This window comes from Brassica oleracea, chromosome C5, assembly GCF_000695525.1.
Source record: "Brassica oleracea var. oleracea cultivar TO1000 chromosome C5, BOL, whole genome shotgun sequence".
Classification (NCBI taxonomy): domain Eukaryota; kingdom Viridiplantae; phylum Streptophyta; class Magnoliopsida; order Brassicales; family Brassicaceae; genus Brassica; species Brassica oleracea.
This window is the reverse complement of record NC_027752.1, coordinates 24,955,357-24,979,463: the sequence shown is the minus strand read 5'-3', so window position 1 is coordinate 24,979,463 and position 24,107 is coordinate 24,955,357. Positions and strand designations below refer to the sequence as shown.

The 24,107-nt window shown below is 39.3% G+C and overlaps 1 protein-coding gene across 1 annotated transcript; it reads left to right on the top strand.

Moving 5' to 3' along the window:
• The first annotated feature begins 1,952 nt into the window (after positions 1-1,952).
• LOC106293568 lies at positions 1,953-2,532 on the top strand. The gene has a single exon (XM_013729247.1). The coding sequence runs from the start codon at positions 2,055-2,057 to the stop codon at positions 2,241-2,243; it is 189 nt and encodes a 62-aa protein (XP_013584701.1). The 5' UTR covers positions 1,953-2,054; the 3' UTR covers positions 2,244-2,532.
• Positions 2,533-24,107: the final 21,575 nt, after the last annotated feature.

Below are 24,107 nucleotides of genomic sequence, written 5' to 3'. Positions count from 1 at the left end.
TTTAACCAACTTATGCTTTTATTTTTTATACATTTTCATTTTCATTTTCATTTGTGTTGCATTATAATAATTAAATTAATAAAAAATTGACAAAAATAATTCATAACAGCATTGTTATAAACATTTTTTCCTATGGATGGGACCTATTCGGGTTCGGTACGGATCTATTCGGGTTCAGTTTTGGATTTTCGGGGTTAAATATCCAGTCCCATTCACTTATTTACAAATTTTGGTTCAGGTTCAGGTCGGATCTTTGCGGATTCGTTCAGGTTTGGATAATCCGTTTAAATTACTTATAAACTTTAAAATTTATTATATACTTTAAATTTCTCAAAATATAAAAACAAAATAACATATTACATAAAATTTGAATAACATATGTCAAAATACCTAAACTTAACATATAAATTGGGTTGACTTGAATATTTGGATAGATAATCAATAGATATTTTAAGTACTTTTTGGTGTTTTGAATATTGTTTAGCTATTTTAGACATTTATTTTTGACTATTTGTATATATTTTAAGTATTTTGGATAACTTAAAAATATCTTATATATTTTGGATATTTTATATATTGAACCTAAAAATAATTAATATATTTAGATATACAAATCTATTTTAGATACACTCGGATATCCAAAATACTTTGGTTCATGTCGAGTTCGGTTCCGACTCTTTAGGTTTCAAAAGTTTGAACTCGTTTAGATATTTAATTAATTTCAATTTGAGTTTGGTATTACTTTTTTAGATAAGGTTCGGTTTGATTTTTCGGAATCGGATTTTTTTGCCCTGTCCAAGTTACTTTTCATTATAACTGATTTTCTAATTTTCTAATTTTTTACTGTTTTCCATCTTTTTAATCATGACAAAGGAGAACCAATATACTTTTCATTAGAACTATATGGGCATGTGTCAGCCTTCCGCTACGATGGAGAACATATCACATTTTAATAACAAGTGCCACACATGGAACATATCTGTAGAAATCAAAAATATTATTTTAAAAATGGAAATAAATCAAAGATCAAATCTATGTCCCACTGTCCTTGTGTCGTGACGCATGGTGTAGTTTTTAGTTCTGATCAATCCAGATAAAGCAGCAAAATCACGCCAATGCGTATATGAACTATCAATCAGATCTTTTCCATTGCATAATATGATCAGTAACGACAATATTCACGAGGTGGTTTTTACACATGAAAAAGCTGAATAGCAACATTCGTCTCTTAAGTGATATCTTGATTAAAATAATCAAGCTGGAATTTAGTTAATATTTATATTTTATAAAACTTTTCATTTACGATATTCAGATCTTCCAATGATTTTTATATACATTATTATTCTCTATTCACCTAAAGTCAGACATTTCCTATGGACCAGGACTACAATATACTTTTAAATGTCAATGATATCCTGTTTATTCAATGACTTCCAAAAATTAATACAGGCCGTGGTTTAAAAAGAAAAAAAGAAATTCCCGTTACAAAAAAGACACATATGCAGTTTATCAATATGAATTGCATACGTGTGATATAAATGATGAATTCTAAACCTCTGGTTTATAAGTCTCATAATTACATTGATTAAGAAAACAATTTCAATTGACAGATCCGGCATGATTTAATTAATTGTTTAGGAGTATTTACGTGATTTAGTTGTACGTTGGGTGGATTTATTTGGTATTCAAGAATCTTTGCTTCTCTCTATTACACACACGTATATATACAATTTTGTATATAAAAAAACGCCCGCTTCGAGTTCGAGTTATTGGCTCTTCGTATAAACCAAAGGCCAACGAAGCATCTTCCAGAGAAAAGAAGAAAAAAAACTTGCTAATAATGGCTTGCAAGTTTAATGCCACGTAGTATTTTAATCGACCAATTGTCATAATCCATTCAAATAAAATAATAATATGGATATTTGTATATATATAACTCATGTTTTGCATGTAAGACTTGGCAAAGACGAGCAAGATATCCGGTGACGCGGAAAATAGAGAGAAGAATCAGAAAGCACATTAAAATAAACAAAATTTCTTGGGTTTAGTCTACAATGGTGACTCTAAAGCTTGAGATTTGCATCGAGTTTGTGAAACTAACCGTTGATCTCGTCGCCGCCATGGCAGAATCAATCGAAGTAGCTTTCCGTCACCGTCCTCCGCCTCAGGTTCCATATTCAGCGGGGGTGAACGGGCGGAGTCATTACTCCACCGTTCCCATTCCTCTCGTAGGGTTTCTGTAATTAATGTATTCTCCTCTTTATGTTTTTTCTTTCTCTTTGTTCCTCTTGTTCTATCATTAGAGTCTTGCCTTGATCTACCAAGTGACAGAAGTTGTGATTCTTATGGAAGATCAAGGACGTAAAGATCATGACCAGTTTACAAACTCGTGAATATATAAAAGCTTAGATATTCCCGATCATATGTTGTATTATTATTTTGTTTTTGTGTATATAATTTGTTCATTCATAAAATCTATAAAGAAAAATTGCTGTTATATTATTATTCGTTTATAATGAACTTGTGTTCACACTTTCATGGTGTATCTGGTTTTGTGGGGGGGACCTATATTATAGGGTGTCTTATCCATGTTTGAGTTCTAGGATTAGTTTGTGTGTGGTCTCCACCAAGTAACGTGACGGATATTTATTTTTGGAAAAATTGTTTTATTTGTTCTTGACTAATCTTGACCATCTCCATCTTTGATAAATCGTCGCTGCAAAAGCAAATAGTTAAAGGGCTTGCTTGTGGCAGCACTAAGAAATATTTTCAGAATGATCAAATATACACTGCTGAAATCAGTCATCGACATTTCAGGTATTGACAATGGCAATGGCCTGACATAAAGTATCGTTTAAAATCCAAATTAGCAACAATATTTTGCTATTTCATAAAAATATTGTATAAATGTTGGAGATGGATTACATCCTTAGCACAAAGCTCATCAAATAACTGAACTCGGCCCGTTTAGTTAACGAGCGGTCATAGGATAAGCCAACTTAGTGACAAAAGGAAAGTATTCAGCTATAAAAAAAAAGACCCAGAAGACGAGGAGAATCTTTCACAAACAAACTTTTCTCGGCACAAAAGCTAGGGTTTTCATTATTATCATTGTTCTTGCCGAGTTGATCATCTTTTCATATAAACTCAGTCTTTTCTCTTGTAAATTGTCTCTTGATCAATCAGTTAACGTCTTCAAATAATTCACCATCGAATTAGTGTACACATATTGGCGTTGTCTGTGGAAAATTAGAAAGCAACGCCAAAAAGATCAAACATGAGTGGAGACAATCTTACCGGCACATGGAGAGCCATTCTGACTACAAATATCGCCACCGTGATGGTGATAATGAAAACCATGATGGAGTGTCTTGCTGAACAAGACGCCTCAAACAAAGCGACAAATGAGCACCTTAATGCATAGTACCATCGCACCACCAACCGCCGATGACGCCGATCCTGAGACAGCAAGAAGACAACTTTTTCTGACCAATAACCTTGCAACAAACCACTAGATAGTCGTTCTTCGAACTACGGTGCATGATATCACCTCCAAAATCCATAAAGTAACAAGTTCGACAACCTCATGCATGTCCTCGCTGTAACCCTAAAACTTGCATTACGAAGGAAATCACTGTCATCAAGATCCGTCGTACAGACAAGCTAAGGATCCCATTCTTCTCAGGAGACTCTGATACTAGCGATCATATGACTGCGTTCAACATAGACATGGGACGAGCACACTTTGCCGACGAGGAGAAGGATGCCAGATACAGTCAATTGTTTGTAGGAAGTCTCAACATACCGGCTCTGACCTGGTTCTCAAGAATTTCAAAGGACTCCATCAATACTTCTGCAACATATTTAAATAATTGCTCAAAAATTAATACACGTTCCTCCAAGAATGAGCTTCAGAAACCGATCTATGGAAGATGTCCTAGAGTCCAAAGGAAGGACACGGAGAATTTATGGAGAAATTAAAATAATAGTCTCCAAAGTGCATTTTTCAAATGGCACAACAGTGGAAGTTCTGCATAATACACTATGGATAAACTCTCCTTTTTAAGCCAAGTTGTATATCAACAAAAAACATGACATTACTGGAGGCCCTTCATCATGCAAACATTTTTATCACCATTGAAGAAGACAAATATGCTTTTATGATAAAATATAATGCAACGAAGATGCTAGCAGTAAAGTTGGCAGACACTAAGCATGAACCATGACAAGATACTTCCTACAACAAAAAATAATTGTCTATATATTGTGTCACCAAGAATGAGCAAGTTGACTCAGCTGCAATAGCACATGGCACACCATGGAACATTTGGGACAATGTGGTAAACAGACCAACTCCTCAGACCTACGATGAGACCAAATTTTGTGGTTGCATAAGGAAAGTGGACATACCAAGGAATCCAAGTAACTTTAGGATGTGCTGATGACAGTATTTTCCAAAGGGAAGGTATCCCAACCACCGAAAAAAATATGCTAAGAACAAAAACAGCTGGAGTAAAAGCAGACACAAAAACCGCCAAAATTCTCATGACCAATCTCAGATAGACCGTATCAAAGATCAAGAATCAACTGCTCCTCCCCGGCAGCTTGAGGATTAACTTCTGACGAGGAAAGGCCACAAATTTCTTGTTTGATCGATATGGTCATAGTTGAACCATCCTTGTCATCTGAATAAGGTTCAGGAGTCTACGATTAACGTGAAAAACTCTAAAGATTATTGGAACACATGAATAGAAGGACAACAACATCAGCCGATATGTGAAAAAACGATTAAAAACACCAAGTTTAATCGATTAGACACCACCAATGTTAGTCGAAAACTCTCCACGACAAGCATGATGCATCAAATGGCCAAGACACCTCAGATCTTCACCAAAATCTAGACACGTATGGCCAGAACATTTCTTTGTCTCATCTTGATACAACTGATCTTTGCCGAAAAAGTGGCACGAACGATCAGTGTTCGGGTCAAAAATGGTTATCTCGAAATCAATGTCTAAAATCACATTTTCTCACGGAAACCTTCTCGACACATTCTCGGTTAAAAGCTCTCGAACGAAAGTTTCAAAGAAAGACGAACCCTGAACCAGTCCAGTTCGGCGAACGGCCGAGCTGGACCCGAGATGGATTCAGCTCGGCCGTTCGCCGAACTGGAACTAAACCCAAAACGGATTAAGCTCGGTCGTTCGCCGAGCTGGACCAGCCCAGTTCGGCGAACGGCCGAGCTGGATCAACTGAAACCCGTCTTCGCCTCGTCCTCGTAACTCCTCTCCCGAAACTGCATCGAACTCATTCTTGTTTCGTTTCGATCGGAGGCATCATTGGAACTTTACAATTTAAAAACCGCAGGAACTCATCTTTTCTTGAAGGACATTCGGATTGATCGTACAAAACGGCAACGGATAACTAAACACCTCGAATTGCCTACGCTATACGAGGAATTGGAATGTTCCTTGAATTCGACGTCGTTTCATAAGCGCTCTCTGTATAAAATCGTAAAAATGACTAAGTCGGAAAACGGCCCAAAAGGGGCCAGGACGAGGCTAAGAGCCCACTTACAATTTTATAGAAATCAAGCGCAATCGTTATGACGGTTTATCTTTTGTTATGCATGAAAAGATAAATGTCAAGTTTCCGAAGATAAATACCAAGATCGAAGGGAAATGGAATAATTACGCGAAGCGATAAACTCGACCGGGGGCAGAAAGGGAAAAAGGTAAACCACCTTAGAGGAAGTATATAAGGAGATCGAGGCTGAAGGGGGGAGAGGGACAAGAATTATCACTAAGCAGCACTTTGCACTGAACTACGAGACGACTTGATCTCTTAAGAGGGTACATAGGCAATTCGTCTTACAACGAGCTCAACTGTCCCCCCTCATTAAAAGGGGGGGAGTAGGTACGTATACGTATACTCATATACCTCCAAAACCAAGAATTTTTTTTTGAAATGTCTGATCCCAGACTCGACATTTTTGAAACTCCTTTTTAACATAGCGGAAAACATCCCGAAATCCTAAATGTCATCAGAACACTCCATCACTTGAAAAAAACAATGACCTTCGGCAAAGCGAGACGGCGCTAACTCCCGAGGGACCTTTTTTCCAAAATCTTTCAGAAAGGGAACGCTCGCTCTTAAAACAGTCCATCCACGACTATAAAACACACACTCCTTAATACGAATCCTTCGCAAAGAATCTAAAACCACAATATCTACCGATAAGTTTGTTGTTGATCACAACAAACTCTCAACGTCCTAAACAGACTAAGCCATCTCGTAGAGATAGCTCTCGAACACCCAACACAAGGGTAATAGCGCTATATAAAAAATCCAAAATTTTGGTCAGCACTTTCGGGAGACTTAAAAATTGTCCTCGATGAGATGCTCGATTCCTACCATACAAGTCACGTAAGCCGAAAACATATCGCACACTTTAAAGAGGGACGGAATCAGGTCGAAAATGATATGGGAAACGTAAGTCGAAGTAGTCATCGCAGCTCCTAAAGCCGTGATTAGACCTAGGTGTTACCCTAAACCCAGCACGCTGGTCTCTAACATCTCTAGGCATAATATCAAACACCCTGATACGAGATCCCAAAAGTTGCCTCTTGGCTAATATTTGAGCGTCTTCATAAATCCCGCAAGTTCACGCACTGCGGAAAATTCTCGAAACAGATCACAGATATAGCAGTTCGCACAGAGTTAGCCTACGAGATGACAACTCGTAGTCTTCCCTCTACACCACTATAAATACTCCATAAAGATCTTAAAAACGCAAAAAATAAGTTTCATTTAAAAGTCACAGAAGCGACGGGGATTCAAAGCCACAAGCGGCCAGTCCCAAGATAAAAACACGGCCGCACTTGGCCGGAATAAAAAACATAAAACAAAAGTCCCACTTGAGATTGCAAACTCAATCATCCTCCGCACGCGGAGCCTCATCTTCGCCAACCACCCCTTCCGGGTTCGGAGCCACGCTTCCTCCTGCATCCCCGGAAACGAGATCCTGACCAACGGGCTCACTTGAGCAGGAGGGAAGAACACACTCAGACTTCAGGTCCGCGAGGATCAGATCAAAGTCTTCTTCCGCACCTACCAGCTCTCCCCTACGAATGGGAAGCATGGCCCCTTCGACTCGTGGAGACTGAGGCGCTTCACTGACCTCGTTCGTCCCTTCCTCGACTCATGCCAAGGCCAAATCTCTAACGTAAACGACCGCCAAGGAATCAAGGAAACCAGATATCCTCGACAGGCGGATATTGAACTCGGCATGCATGGCCTCCTTGGCCTCTCCAATCGCACTAACCGATGATTCCTCTCCGCTTTTGATCGCTTCAGCCGGCGCAGCTCCGAGGACTTAGCCGTCTTCGCCTCCTTTGCCTTGAGAAAGAAACTCGCAGTCTTCCCAAGATCCCGCTCAAGCTCGCCGATCCAAGACTTGAACCGAGCTACCTCGAGGGAATGAGCATCCTCGATCACCTTCAACTTCCCTTCAAGCTGCGACGACTTTTCTCGCGACTCCTCTAATTCCTTAGCAAGACGCTCAACCTCCAACCCACACTCACTGATCATCCCGTCAATCAACGAGACGAACTAAAAGACAATAGAGGTGATCAAAAAATGATTGACTCGTACATGTTAAGAAAGAGAGAAGTTTTCGCTCAAAACAAACCTTAGCGCGATGACGAGACGCCGAACCCGAACCAGACGCCCTCGTAGGCAAATGGCCGGCCTCAACGCATTTCCTCTTCTTAGCCGCATACGGGTTAGCGCTCGGCCTCTTGCGACTCTTGGGCACGACAGCCGGAGCAGCGCTTGGAGCAGGGAGTCCTACAACGATGGATCTCTTGGCTGTAGGAGGCATCGACTCCGGAGCCGGTTCATCCTCGACAACACAAACCAGAGTCGTGGAGGAGCCGGACGGCTGGACTTCTGCATCAGGCACCAGCACGTTCTTGGCGACCGCCTCACCGGCAAGGACGGCGTCACACACGGGGAGGGCCTCGAAAGTCGGGGCCTCGACTGGAACCTCAGGTCTTGGCGATACGTCGCATGTGGGCTGGAACCGCCCCGGCGACGGGAAGAACCGACGGACTTGCACCGGCGGCGTCGCTCATCTCGACATCACCGTCCTTCAGGACATTGCTGGAAGAAGACATCTTGGTGGGGAAAAGTTTTTGAGAGAAAGTGCAAAAGGGGACTTGAGAAATTGAGAGAATGTGGAGAGAATGAAGAAGAGAGATCACTACTTATAGGAAATCAAGAGTTGAAGTGATTTTTCCGCATTTAAATAATCAGGAGAAATCTTTCGGGAAAAAGAAATTCTAACCGCGGATTCCGATTAACGCCATCACTCGCCCGTAAGATTCGAACTCGAAGCTTACGAGCTGGGGGGCTAACTGTTGGGGTCAAAAATGGTTATCTCGAAATCTACGTCTAAAATCACATTTTCTTGCGGAAACCTTCTCAACACATTCTCGGTAATAGCTCTCGAACGAAAATTTCAAAGAAAGACGAACCCCGGACAAATCCAGTTCGGCGAACGGCCGAGCGGGACTCAGCACAGATTCAGCTCGGCCGTTCGCCGAGCTGGATCAACCGCGAATTCAGTTCGGCCATACGCCGAGCTGGACCAGTCCAGCTCGGCGAACGGCCGAGCTGGACCCAAGATGGATTCAGCTAGGCCATTCGCCGAGCTGGACCTAAGACGGATTCAGCTCAGCCGTTCGCCGAGCTGGACCAGCCCAGTTCGGCGAACGGCCGTGCTGGATCAACCGAAACCCATATTTGCCTCGTCCTCGTAACTCCTCTCCCGAAACTGCATCGAACTCATTCTTGTTTCGTTTCGATCGGAGGCATCGTTGGAACTTTACGATTTAAAAACCGCGGGAATTCGTCTTTTCTCGAAGGACATTCAGATTGATCGTATAAAATGGAAACGGTTAACTAAACACCTCGAATTGCCTACGCTATACGAGGAATTGGAATGTTCCTTGAATTCGACGTCATTTCAGAAGCGCTCTCTGTATAAAATCGTAACAACGACTAAGTTGGAAAACGGCCCAAAAGGGGCCAGAACGTTGCTAAGAGCCCACTTACGATTTTATGGATATCAAGCCCAATCGTTATGACGGTTTATTTTTTGTTATGAAGGGAAAGATAAATGTCAAGTTTCCGAAGATAAATACCAAGATTGAAGGGAAATGAAATATTTACGCGAAGCGATAAACTCGACCGGGGGCAGAAAGGGAAAAAGGTAAACGGCCTTAGAGGAAGTATATAAGAAGATCGAGGCTGAAGGGGGGGAGAGGGACAAGAATTATCACCCAGAGCAATACTTAGAGCAATTTAGGCATTTTTCCATTTTTGTTATTCGAGCTGTGACTCAACTAGGTTTTCAAGTCTTAGGTTGCTAGAACTAGGAATCTCGCCGACAGCTCTCGTGGCCGAAAGCTCTTACCTTGTTTTTACGCTCAAACGCTAATTCAGAATAAAAATCTTTCTTGCTCTCTTTTCGATTCCATATATTTATTTGTCGTCTAAACTTTCATGTTCTGATTGTTTGGCGTGTGGTTTAGCAGATATTCGGGACCTCTGGGAAATTTAGAGTTTCCTATCTTTCCTAATTTAAACGGATATCGACAGTGCGAATTTCTGTTCCCACAATCAGTTTGTCGTAGAGACCACGGGTTTGAGGGAAAAACTAACACGACCTAAACCTATAGATTTGAGATTGAAAATCAATAAAAGAAAATATAACATGAACGAGAAGTCTGTGCCCCCTTGCCCGATTTTATAGGAGGATCGTATGTGCCATGGCCGTTGTGATCATCGACTTTCTCCTTCGGAACTTCTACTCCTTTGTCAATAGCCTTCTCTTGAGAATCTTCATACTGGATCGGCTCCGCTTTTACCTGTTGGTCAACTCTAGTTCGATTCTAAGTTGAAACTTTGATTGGAGGGTCCTTAACTTCAGAAAAACATAGGACATAGAGGATCTCGGGGACATCACAAAAGTGTTCATTCAGAATTGATATCCAACGACTGTCCCATGCTTCTCAGCAGCCCGTTTTTTATCTCCAACAACTGGCGCCAGATTTTAGACATTCAGGTTACTCATCAGAAGAGAAAGAGCAAAGTGGATGTGTTTAGTATCTCCGACCTCCATATCGTTGATCTCCTTATCATATTTGGCTTCGTCCCGAGCCAGTTGATCCATCATTTCCTTAGGAACCTCCAGACCCTTTGCAATCAACTTCTCAAGGAATTTCTTTGAACTGGAAGCTCAACTGTTTTCTTTCGGAGCGCAGTCTCATATTCATCTACCATGAGATTCATATGAGATGCGTGCTGAATAAAACAGGAAAATCTAAACTATAAATCGAGATGGAGAGGAAAGGACAGAGACAATATTCTCTACTGTAGACTTATCAATATTCTCCTCGACAGATTTTGCAGATATCTCGGCGGATTTATCTGTTCTAGCTTTCTTAGCAGATTTCTTCTTTTTTCTTCGACTTGGATGATTCCACAGTTGGAACGGGAAGAGTGGGAGCCTGAGATGCGATCACATTAAGGATTTGCAAAGCTAAGGTCCACTTCTTCCTTAAGTTGATTGGCATAAATGGGGATGTTATTTCTTATTTTTCCCATGTTTTTCCTCGGAGCCTTAGAGCATGATTAACCCGGGATTCTTAGGATGGGGTTCCTAACGGAAGTTAAGAAACAGTTTCTTAACTTCCGCTAAGAACCCCGGGTTAATCATGGTTTTAGGTCTCTTTCCATGATTGTTAGAGCAAGGAATGTTGAATATACGATAAGTAAAGTGATAATTATAAGTCAAACTAACAAAGATAAACCGAGCAAATTACCTTCCGCAATACAGTTGAGGCTTTGCCGGACCCTTTCTTTACTGATCTCTAGCAAGGTTTTGTGGCTAAGAGCTGTCACTTTGACTAGGTCTTAGAAGAAGTTTTCAGGATAAGCAATAGTATCTGGATGCCGAACTGCACAACAAATAAAAGGTCGTTAGTATAGATATCAGTGAAACAAATGTTATGACTTAACTCTCTACCAATTCTAGGATTCCATAATACTCTAAGATTGGTTCATGGTTCCTCAAAACTGCTCGGTTTATCTTAATGAAGAAGTAGCGATGCAACAAGTTGCAAGTTTTCGAGGGTCAGGATATTCATCTTCATATATATATATATCCTTTTTGCTTGACTTGGACTTGGCACATCTTTCAAAAACACTGATACCCATTCATACGTTGATCTCAACAGCTATTACCATCAATGATACATCGATCTTTGTTGATCATGTCATCAATTTAGACGGAGCAATTTCCCTTCTGCTTCAATAGGTTGTGATGAGTCAGGGAATTGAGAACCACAACTTGGCGTCTTTCTGAAACCATGAATCATATACACAAGTGTATCCTATAGGTTGAATAGATGGCCGATCCTCATGCATTCGAATAACGAACGTGAAACTAGGAGAGATGCTGAGTTCCTCTAAAATTTGTATCACCCCCGTGAAATCTAACCACATCGACTCGATGCCTATCCAGTTCTACCCTTCAACTATTGGACATACCTCATCATTGGTAAGTGCATGCTGATAAACGCCCATTTTGACACGGGTAAACCTTGTTGTTCTTGAAATATCGGATTCGCTCTCCATTTTCTAAATCAGAGCTGACGATTGCAACCTCATCAGTATGATAATCTCCTGCCTCTTGATCCTCCCTGTCAGCTCTAAAAGTTTCCTCGGCATGAAGAACTAACTGCATTTGATCGAAGTCAAATCCGGCAGTGTCTCTTAAGGCGCTCTGATGAGTCATAACTAGGTCGCCAACAGGACTGGATTCTCCAGATATGTCTGGATATGGGCTGGAAGAAACAACTTTCTCTTTTCCTTTTCTCGAGCATCTACAGACTGAAGGCATATTTCTGAAGAACATACAAAGAACACAATACAAATCGGAGAAATCTAACTGTTCTACGGCGGCAGATCGGAAAATAAATATGAAACGTGATGAAGAGAGAGAGAGAGAGAGAAAGAATAAGTGAAAAAGGGAGATCTAAAATCTTTATTTATAGGCGTGTGGCGCGATAAACAAAAATACATCATGATTAGGTCTAAAAAAATCTAAAACAGCGGCAAATTTTTCTCTTTTTGAAGCAATGCTTCTACTTCTCAGAGTAAACCAAAGCTTGGTTTATGAATTAGGAATCAATTTAAACTGGGTTCTAGAACAGTTCATTTGAAAGACAAGTGTTGAGTTCTTTACTCTAAGAAACTACTCTTCAAAATTCATTGAGATCGAATTCATCTCTCATGATGAGGGGGAGACTTATTGTTGGAGATAGATTACATCCCTTGAACAAGGTCCATCAAGAAATTGAAATTGGCCCTTTTGGCAAGGGGGCGGGCATAGGATAAGCTGACGTAGAGAAAAAAGAAGAAGATATTCAGCTACAAAAGGAAGAGACCAAGGACGATGAGAAACATTTACAAACATTCGCTTCTCGGCACAAGAGTTAGGGTTTCCATTATTATCTTTGTTCTTGCCGAGTTGATCATTTTTTCACATATAAACTCAGTAAGTATTTTTTCAAATAATTTGTCTATTAATAAATCAATAAAATTCTTTCAAATAACTCACTATCAAATTCGTGTACACATCTAGTATATGCCGAATTCAGATTAAACAATAAAAAAATACAAAATATCAGTTTAACAACATCTAAATATAGCAAAGGATTATGAAGTCTATTTTTCTCCTTTCTCTTATGATCATACTTTCACTCAGTTCTTATACTTTTCTCTCAAGATCCTTCTTTTACTAAGTAGGCGTGGGTCTATCCCAAGGTTTCTCGGTAAAACAATATGGTGAAGTCTTTTGGCAGATTCTTCTTCTTCCTTCTTAACTCCTCCGTTATTGTTGCCACAATCAACGACGAAGCTTCGTTCGTTGAAAAAAATGCTTAAACATTAGTAAGTCGTCTATTCAAAACTTAATTTCAAAATGACCGTCTAAGAAACGCTTACATTGCTTTCCGAACCTGACAAGGCTATTTACTCAGACCCTTTAAATGCGAAAATGGGTTGCATCTAATGTGTGTTCTTATAATGGAGTTTATGTGCAAACGTGTTGGATGATCTTATTGAGAGATTTAGATATCGACTCAAATCCAATGGTTCAAATCCAACAGTTAAAAAGATATACATCAATCTTAGAATAGGAAAAATTATCATTATCTATATTGTACTATTCCATATTAGTTTCTGAAATTAGGTTTACTCATCTTTATATAAATCTGTGCATTATAACATTATCTCGACGAAAGTCAATAATACTTCTTAAACCACTCACAATGGGGGTGTTGAATGTTGTATTCAACTGTTGAACCTCATCCAATGAGGGTGTTGAAGTTTTGGAACAAGCCTATGTGGCATCAACACTGTTGTAAACATTCAACAGCTGAAATTTTTAAAGTAAACCATTGTAGATGTTAAAAATGAAGTGGGTGTTGAATAAATTATGTGGAAGAGAGAAAAAATGATGTAGAATGTTAAAAAAGAAAAGAAAAAGAGGGTGTTGAAAATGAAATGGGTGTTGAAACCATTGTACATAGTCTTAGAATTCTATATTGTCACCAATCTATATTATAGACAAGATCTAAGACCTGTGAATCAAAATTTATATATTCTTCCAAAAAAAAGTCACACGATTTCCTCACGGTTGGGTACTTTGATTTGTGAAAAAAGAGAGTAAAAGCAAGGGACATATCTTCATGGCTGTTGTGGAAATGCATGGTCCCTTACGTAAAGCATCGTGTGATGCTTGATTTTGCATCTAGCCATCTATGATAATTTTTCTACTTCTAACTTGAAGATTTGACTTGAAGATTTCCTCCTAAAGTAACTTATCGTCAAATTATGTCCGAGCCATCACATTACCTTACTACTTAATCCATTTCCGCTACACAAGCTAACGTAATATGAAAAATCATCGATGTTTCATAAACAGATGTTGCTTTCTCTTCAAATCTGCTACATCTATTACTGTTGTTTCATCAACAATTCAACTTATACTCGAGCTTTTGATGATGAACACGATTTTTCATGAGTTCTTATATAAACCATGTGAATGAGTCTAACATACACGTCCATCACACGAAGCAATGGCTCGTGATGGAAAGATGATTTACATACATCGGTTTCGTCTCCTAGTACCCATGATATGTGTCTTTTACCCTCTACGTTTTGAAAAACCTTGAGCACAGATGTATACGCAACAACTCTTGAACAATTCTTTTATTAAAAGTTCTTTAAACAAATTATACCTAATCTGTTTAATCAGGTTTACTTGACTTCACAACCTGTGAATCAACGCTGCCAACTTCTAAAGCTACGAGAACTAGATTAACACAATCTCTCTCTCACACACAAATTACTAACTCTCCAAAAAGCGCATCTCCATCAAGACTCAGCATCACCTATTATATATCTAGGCAATCTGATCTTGTTAGACGATAACTACAAATCTCTCATTCTACTTCCTAGAATCTCCCGATCTGATGCTTATCCTTGGAGTGATTCAATCTTCATAATCCACGTCATGTTTTAACATTCAAATGACTCCCGTGTTCACGCTTGATAACATTGTTTCGGTTGAACACTTCAGCAGATTTCAAGTCTCAAAAATCTCCCCCTTTTTGAGTGTCGATGATCACCAAGCACCTGAGACAAAACGACAACACAGAGAAACAAACCCAATCCTTAGACAACCATTAGTTCTAATTAGTTACTTAGAACCATAGCATAGATTCAAAGATCGTTTTAATGCATAACTGAATACATAACCGAATTCAAAACATTTCAAAACGAAAAATGATTCTCCCCCTGAACACACGCTCAATAACCGAAATTCCTAGAAAGAAAAATGAGTCTCCCCCTGACTACAAGCCATCCAACTTTCCTACACTAAAACGCAGCCCTTTGGCTCTCCTCAGCCTCTGCACCTCCTCCATCCTTATCACTGCTACCATCACCTAAAGTAGACAAATCACCATATACTCCCCCTGCTTAGTGGCATAGATACTTAAAAAAACATCAAGGATTATTCAATAAATAACAGTGCTAACTCAGAAGAACACACTTACTTGCAACCCTGTTAATGACAGTGCCGAGAAGACGATGGAAACGGCCCATGTCATGAGGAAAAGAGTATCGAGAGGTACCAGTGCCAGGTGGATTCTTAGGTAAGCCTTGTTACATGTCCAAGACCATCTTGTTAGGAGCCTTAGGTGCGGTATCCTCATCAAGAATCAGAATAGGATGTTGAGCATTAAGAACGTGTTGAATCAGATTAGGAAACATCATCTTGTTGGTCACACCTGAGATTGCTTGTTGTCTGAGCTCGTAAATCTGATCAAAAACCATTTCTCCAAAATCAAACGGTCTTCCTTCTGCGATCATGTGAAGGAACTTGAGACGATCTATTGTCAAGGTTGATCGATTTGCAGTGGGAATCCAGTTGAAAACGCAAAACTTGAACAGAATGTTCATCGTGGATGTCACATCATTCATGCTCAAATTTCCCCACTTCTTCTTTTTTCCACCAGCGATAGTGTTCACTACATCATCCAGATTCTCATTTGTCCATGGTTTTTAAGGAAAGTCAGCATCTTGGAATTGAGTCTTGAAGACGATGTTTATCATGGTAGGCGAGAACTCATACATGTGTGATCGTACATACACCCAAGTAGTACCACCACGCTTGAACATGTTACCAAGATTCACATAGAACTCAAGCACAATTTCGTGAGTGTAACTGGGAACATCCAGAAACGTATACATCAAATGTGACTTTCAATGATCTTCCTAGCATCCAGCAGCTTAGGAGCATCTAAAGGCAGATACCTTTGATTCAAAATGATCATAGAAAGCAAATGATCGTACCTAGCACTTGCCGCCACTGAATAGAATCTAGCATTAAACGGACGATGAATCAGAGGCCTCGGTGATGGAGTAGAAGCAAGGCGATCTTGATGTTGAGTCATGAGACTCTCAATTCGTTGTTCCATCTCTTCGTACACGAAATCACCTTCTTCATCGTTTGCCATCAGATCTGGTTCCTCGTTCTTACTATCTGCCATGACTTGTTCTTGGTTTTTAAAGTTGGGAAGCTCTCCATCATTGTTACCTTCATCAGTCGAGAGTCCTTGCATGTCGTTCTCTTACTCCGGTATTTCTTGGTCAAGCTCTTCTTCACTGTCCGCAACTTCATCAGTATGAGACACAAATGAGACTGATAGCGATTCTGGAACTGGGTCGGCAAGGCATTCATCGATTGTCATGGTTTTGACGACGATTCTCCAAGCTCAATCACATTAGAAGAGGTAAGCTTCTTTCGAGATGGAGCCGTAGGGTTTCTCGCAATCTTTCTTATCATTGCGGCAATGGCTTCCATTCGGGTTCTTGGTCTTGGTTCGTCGCTTATCGCAGGAGAGAGATGAATGCAAATGGGTTTTCTTTGGAGCTGCCGCCGAAGATGAACTTTCTCAAGTGCACCCCTTGGATTTAACCTAGTGAGCTCACAAAGAAACACAACTTGGCTTACCCATATGGGCCATTAGTAGTGGGTCTGTAACTCTAATACCCAAAACATGGTTTACACGAAATAAAGTGCAACAGTTTTTTCCTTAATTAACCAATAATCACATATGTTTGGTGCTTAGCGAAGAAACAAAAACCTACGTGATTTACAAAGAAGACTCATCAGCAGACTTGACACAATTCCCATAATCTTTGTTCACATATTTAGGTGCACATCCTTTCAGTGTAGAGTCATGGCCAGAGGAGAGTTAAATCATTCACACAGATCATTAACAAGAACAGGTCTCTGAGAGGGTTTTGAACGTGAACTGAAAAAAAAAAAAAACTCAATCCACTGGATGTATCAACAGCTTTAATCACTTTGATCATAATGTACTAGTCTTCATATCATCATGCACACGAAATTATTACTTCTAATTGAGATAAAATAGAGTAGACTTACTATGTAGAACCCAATCTAGACAGTGATCTTCATCATGCTTAAGTTTGGTGATACCCAAGACCGAAGAGAGTGTCTTTCTCATCAGGTGACTCTCCATGAATCAAAAATTTTATGTATCCTTAAAAGTTTATTTTATTTTTCTTTTTGGAGAATCTTTCTCAACTCACTTCTTAACTCTAAATCATGAGTCGGGACAATGGTCAGGCTCAGACATAAACGTTGAAGCTTCCAGGTCCAGCCTGGTTTTCCTTCATCCTCAAACACACCAGAGACTAATCATTACTTAAATATGAATGTGATGGCATCCATATCCAAGCTGAGTATCTGACATATTTCTCAGTTTGAACTCTCAAAGTAATATTTATTTACAAATTCATGATGAATAGCCCTCTTTACACATGACTTGCCAACACGAGGTTTTAGTGGTTTTAAAACAAATAAGAATCTCTCAGTTACCAATCCTTTTCAATAACCATGTGCATATGTTCAACCCTCATGGCCGAAGCTGCTCAAGCTTCACATACCCCAATTGCTTTTCGCAAGTTTAAGAACGTGTTTAGATCAAGAGCCTTGGTAAATATATCAGCCAATGTCTTGCCGATGAGACATACTCTATTACCACAATTTTTGCCTCGACCAAGTCCCTAACAAAGTGATATTAATGGCAATGTGTTTTGTTTTTGAGTGCATTACTGGATTTTTGGAGATATTGATTTCACTTTGATTATCACAGTTTACCATGAGAAGATTAGAGCTCATACCATAGTCAGCCGGCATGTGTTTCATCTACAGCAGTTGAGTGCAGCAGCTACCAACGGCAATGTACTCAGCTTCAGCAGTGGATAGATACACGCAGTTCTGTTTCTTGTTGTGCCACAACACCATGTTATTTCCTAGAAAGAAACATCCACCTTAAGTGCTTCGCCTATCATCCAAGCTCCCTGCCCAATCTGCATCACAAAAACCATCCAGACTTGTGTTAATATCTTTTGTGTAGTACAGGCCCAAATTTAATGTACCCTTCACATATTTGATGATCCTTTTAAGAGCATTCATGTGTGACACACGAGGACTTGCTTGATACCGAACGCATACTCCCACACTGTAGCAAATGCTAGGTCGGCTTGCAGTCAAATAGAGAAAACTGCCTATCATGGCACGATAGAGCTTTTCATCCGCTTTCACACCATTCTTGTCTTTGCACATTTTGCAGGTGGTGCTCATAGGAGTCTTAGCTTCCCTGGACAAGTGCATCTCAAATCTAGACACTAGATTTCTCGCATACGTGCTTTGTGTGACAAAAATTCCATCATCCATTTGCTTGATTTGCAGTCCCAAGAAGTAGTTTAGTTCGCCCACCATACTCATCTTGAACTCACAAGTCATTGTTTGAACAAACTCTTCCACAAGGCTTTCCTTGGTTCCTCCAAAAATTATGTCATCAACATATATTTGCATCACAAGCATTCCCTGATCTTTCTCCAGAATGAACAGAGTACGATCCATACTCCCACGCTTAAATCTTGCTTCAAGCAGAAAGTGAACAAGACGTTCATACCATGATCTGGGTGCTTGTTTCGACTCATACAAGGCCCTTTTCAGTTTGAAAACATGATTAGGAAACTTTGGATCTTCGAATCCTTTTGGTTGAGAAACGTACACCTCTTCCTGGAGTAATCCGTTCAGAAAAGCACTCTTGACATCCATCTGGTACAATCTGATGTTCAATTTCCAAGCAATCCCTAGTAGCAACCAGATGGATTCAAGCCTTGCCATTGGTGCAAATGTTTGATCGAAATCCACACCTTCTATCTGACCGTATCCCTGAGCAACCAGTGTGGACTTGTTCCTCACCACGTTACCATCTTCATCTATCTTGTTTTTGAAGATTCACTTTGTGCCAATCACATTTACACCTGAAGGTTTCAGACCTAATTCCCACACATCATGTCTAGCGAACTGTTCAAGTTCTTCATGACATGACTCAGTCCAGAACTCATCTTCCAAAGCTTCGTACACATTCTTTGGTTCAATGAGAGATATGAGACATGCGAGTCTGACCATCTCTTTGAAATTGATTTGCAGCTTTCTCGTCACTCTATCAGCATCCAGTTCACCTATAACATCATCACCTGAATGGTTCTTGTGAACATGTGGCTTGTTTGGTTCCAGCTCGCTTGTCGAAGTTTAATTATTGGTGTTGAGCAGGTTTTCATTCTGATCAACCGTCAAATTCTCATCTTGTATAACTTCTTTCAAGCAACGTCCACTTCTATCGTCAAACACCACATTTACTGTATCAGATACCATCTTGTTGGTTTTTTTTGTAGACTCTAAAAGCCATACTGTGAGTTAAATAGCCCAGAAATATCCCTTCATCACTTCTAGAATGAAACTTGCCCAAGTTCTCTCTGTCGTTGAGTATGTAGTAGACGCAACCAAAAGTTTGAAGATGGCTCCAGTTAGGTGTCTTTCCTCTCCATATTTCGTAAGGTGTAGTCTTGGTTCCTGGTTTGACATAGACTATGTTGATTATATAACATGCAGTATTGATCGCTTCTGCCCAAAATCTGGTAGGAACTTGATTGTAATGCATCATTGCTCTAGCCATTTCTTGTAAGGTTTGATTCTTTCTTTCAACAATGATTTTTGCTGAGGGATTCTAGGAGCTGCAAACTGATGTCTAATTCCTTGTTCCTGACAAAACCGTTCGAAAGCTTGATTTTGGAATTCACCTCCATGGTCGCTTCGAACTTGAGCAATACTACCCTTTTCATTTGAAAATTGAAGAGCCAGCATCTTGAAACTTTTTAGAGTTTTTGATTTCTCTCTCAGAAATCTTACCATGTGAAACGTGAGAAGTCATATACCAGCACGAATATGTATCTGCGTCCTGCAATGCTTTCCGTCTGAATAGGACCCATCAAATCCATGTGGATTATTTCCAATACTTGTTTGGATGTGATCTATTTCACTTGCTTATGCTGAACCTTTATTTGTTTTCCCTGACAGCGCCTTGCAAACTGATCCTGGTGGTTCTTATAGCTTAGGTACTCCCCTTACTACATTTGCCTTGACAATTCTCTGCATTCCATTAACATTCATGTGTCCCATGCGTTTTTGCCATAAGTCAAGCTGTGATTATGTGGCAGACAAGCATGTGTTCGAAGGCTTCCACATGTAGCAATTGTTCCCATATCGAATTTTCTCAAGAATGATGTTTCCCTTGTCGTCTATTGCCTGACAATCTGTCTTTGTGAATACAATTTCGAGACCTTCATCACATAACTGGCTGATGCTTATTAGGTTAGCTTTCAAATCTTCAACATAGTACACATTTATCAATGAAGGTTGGTTTGAATCTTTGACATTTCCAACTCCTCGAACGCTCCCATTACCACCATCACCAAAAGTTACTTTTCCACCGCTTATTTCAGTGTAAGAAGTGAGCACTTGTTGTTTTCCAGTCATGTGCCTTGAACATCCACTGTCAATATACAATGAAGTCACTTGTGATTGCTTAGATGACATGTATGCTACCAAGCTTTGCACATCTTCTGTAGGCTCATCCTCCAGTTCAAATAGAGATAAATTGCATAAAAGTTCTATACCATCACTCGGTTCTTCAACCACCTTGTGTTTCAGATTGACTTTGCCTTCATCTTTCAATTGAGATATGTCAACTATAACATTGAACTCATCATCAAAATCATCAACGCCCTTCCTAGCATACAACACTGATTTTGGCACCCACACACAACCATATGTCTTTGGTTCAGGATAGCAGATACCTCCTTTCCATGTCCTTTGTATGTTGTCAAAGCGTTCATAATAGAACCGTGCAACATGACCTTCACGCCCACATGAATTGCATCCTCGCTTGAAAACCCTTTTCTAAGTGAGGTCATGTTTTGTAGTCTGCTCTTTGAATCTTGTTGTTGGTTGAGCTTTCATTGATTCACTCGCTGTCATCGATTCTGGTTGCACAAATGTTATAGAACTACACGTCGCTGGACTAGACACCTGAGTCTTTCTCATCTCCTTTCCACAGTAACTAAGTCCCCAAATGACATTAGGCGATTTTCCTACATTCAGAATCTTGTCAAGTTCTTTTGTACCAGTGTTATTCAGCATCTAAATCCTCATATGATTTTCAGTCAAGTTTTCCTCCAAGTTCATGTTCTTTTCTTCTTCCAAACATAGCAACTCAGCCAATCGAGTAACTTTAGATTCCAGTTCACTGATTCTTTTATCCTCAGTAGTTCCTTGGTGTCGAAGACCCTTATCCTTTAAAGGCACATGAACAGAATTTTCAGTAGATCTCTCCATCTCAAGTATATTGACCTGAGCCTCCAGCAATACTTTGTCCTTAAGTAGCTTCAGATTATCATTACTTAAAATAACCCAATGGTCGAATAATTTCCTATTCTCTTGCTTTGGGTCAATAGCATCATCATCATCATCTGATTCCGAATCTTCATTTGGCTTCCTCTTCTCTTCCTCACTGATCAATGCTACCAAGTTCATCATTCTCTCATCATCATCTTCATCTTCTGATTCAGTGTCACTGAAACTCTGTATCGATCTTTATCCCTTTTTGACCAAATTCAGACACTCAGTTTTGACATGACCGAAACCCTTGCATTCAGCACACTTGAGTTCCTTGCGTTTAGCAAGGGGACATTCGGATATGATATGTACATATCACTCACATTCATGACATTCGGACACTGATTTCCATCACCTCTTTTGTTCCTGGAACCAGATCGTTCTTTGTCACGACGCCATTCCTTGTTTGAGTTTGTCGACTGTTAATACCCTTGACCCCTTCCTTGTCCTTTTTCAATTCTTCGTAATGCCTTTTTGAAGTTTCGAGCCAACAGAACCATACTATCCTTCAGTTTCTGATTCAAAGTATCATGCAGTACTTGTATCTTATCCTCCTCCTTTTCAGCAGCAAAGGCAATTCCCTTTCCTTTCTTAGCTTGTTCTCCACCTCATTCCATTTCTTCTCCTTTAAGTATTCCCACCAGTTGTGAGAATTTCATGTCATCAGTATTCATACCAATTTTCAGCAAAGGGTTGTAGTTAGCAAATTTTTCTGGAAGACAGCGGATCATCTTCTTAACCAACTTCTTGTCTTTGTACTCCTTACCCAAAACCGTGGCCTCATGAGCAATTGCACTAAGCTTGGAGCTAAAAACAGTTATTGACTCATCTTCAGAAATCCTGAGATTTTCAAATTGAGCCGCTAGATGATCAAGTCTGGTTCTTTTAACAGTTGAAGTGCCCTCGTAATAGTTTACCAGAATATCCCATGCATCCTTTGCAGAGAAACAGCCTTGAACAAGTTTAAACTGTTCAGGAAAAATAGCATTGAAGATTTCAGAGATGGCTTTCGAGTTATGCTTGGATCCCAACTTATCACTATCAGTCCATGTTTCCTTAGGTTTTGGAATCGACTCGCCATCCTCTATTTTGACACTTGGCCCTGTCCTTCCTGTCTCTACAGCTGTCCATACATCTTCTTCAATACCTTTCAGCCTCTGCTTCATTCTAATTTTCCAATGTCCAAAGTTGTTCTCATCAAGCATGAGAGTTCTCTGAACAGCGATAAGCTCTTTTGATGAATCCATGCTCAGCTTCAGGATCTCTACATGTTATAGATCGATGGATCTAGATAGATTCCTGCTCTGATACAAAATGAAAAACCTTGAACACAGATATATACGTAACAACTCTTGAATAATTCTTTTATTAGAAGTTCTTTAAACAAATTATACCTAATCTGTTTAACCAGGTTTACTTGACTTCAGAACCTGTGAATCAACACTGACCAACTTCTAAAGCTACGAGAACTAGATTGACACAATCTCTCTCTCACACACAAAGTACTAACTCTCCAAAAAGCGCATCTCCATCAAGACTCAGTATCGCCTATTATATCTCTAGGCAATCTGATCTTGCTAGACGATAACTACAAATCTCTCATTCTACTTCCTAGAATCTCTCGATTTAATGCTTATCCTTGGAGTGATTCAATCTTCATAAGCCACATCATCTTTTAACATTCGAATGACTCCCGCCAAATACTCAGACTTGATCAACATTGTTTTGGTTGAACACTTCAGCGGATTTCAAGTCTCAACATGTCTATGGTCAACAAGAGCTCTATGTTATATATTCCAAGCCTTTGATTCTTCTACTTTTACGAGTTATTTCTACTACTATATTTTGAATTTTATCCAGTTTCATATGTGTTACCACGTATAAGTTTGCTGCAAGGTATTGGAAGATCCAGAAAATTGTAATATACATCAATCTTGGAATATGAAATTTATCATTATTTATAATGTACTATTCAATATTAGTTTAGAAAATTAGGTTTACTCATATTAATATAAATATGTGCATATATAATCTATTAAAACTGAAGTACATATAATTAATCATTCTTATTTTATTTTAATATTTATAAACAGTCAAAATCATGTATATATCCACTAAATAAAATAAGAATTATAGATTTTCTACCGATTTGGTACAATCAAAATCATGTATATATCCACTAAATATTCCTAAAATCATTCACAGTCCAACTACCTTAACATAACAAGACATTAAAATTAAAGCTATCACATTAACCAGAAAGATATCAATTTGCAAATGATGTTTTACTATATTCTACACTAGTGGTGTGCCTACGCTTTGCGCGGGTTGTTTGCCATTATTGCTATTGACATTTGTATATTGTTCTGCAAAAATCTTGTTATATTTGTAATGTATTAGATGTATTTGATATTGGGATGGATGCGACAGTATTGTACTAGTGTGATGCGATATATTCATATAAGTAGTTGAAACTATAATCATCGTCGACATGTGTTTAGTTTTTTGTTGACCTATTGTGTTAACTAATGTATTGTACAAATATTCAGAGTACAAAATAAAATCGTTTGAGTGAGAGGAGAGATGTAAATAGATTTCGTGGAGGTGTGAAAATATTTATAATTTTCTT

Coding starts and splice junctions, on each gene's coding strand:
- LOC106293568 (XM_013729247.1), top strand. CDS start 2,055: ATGGTGACTCTAAAGCTTGAGATTTGCATCGAGTTTGTGAAACTAACC.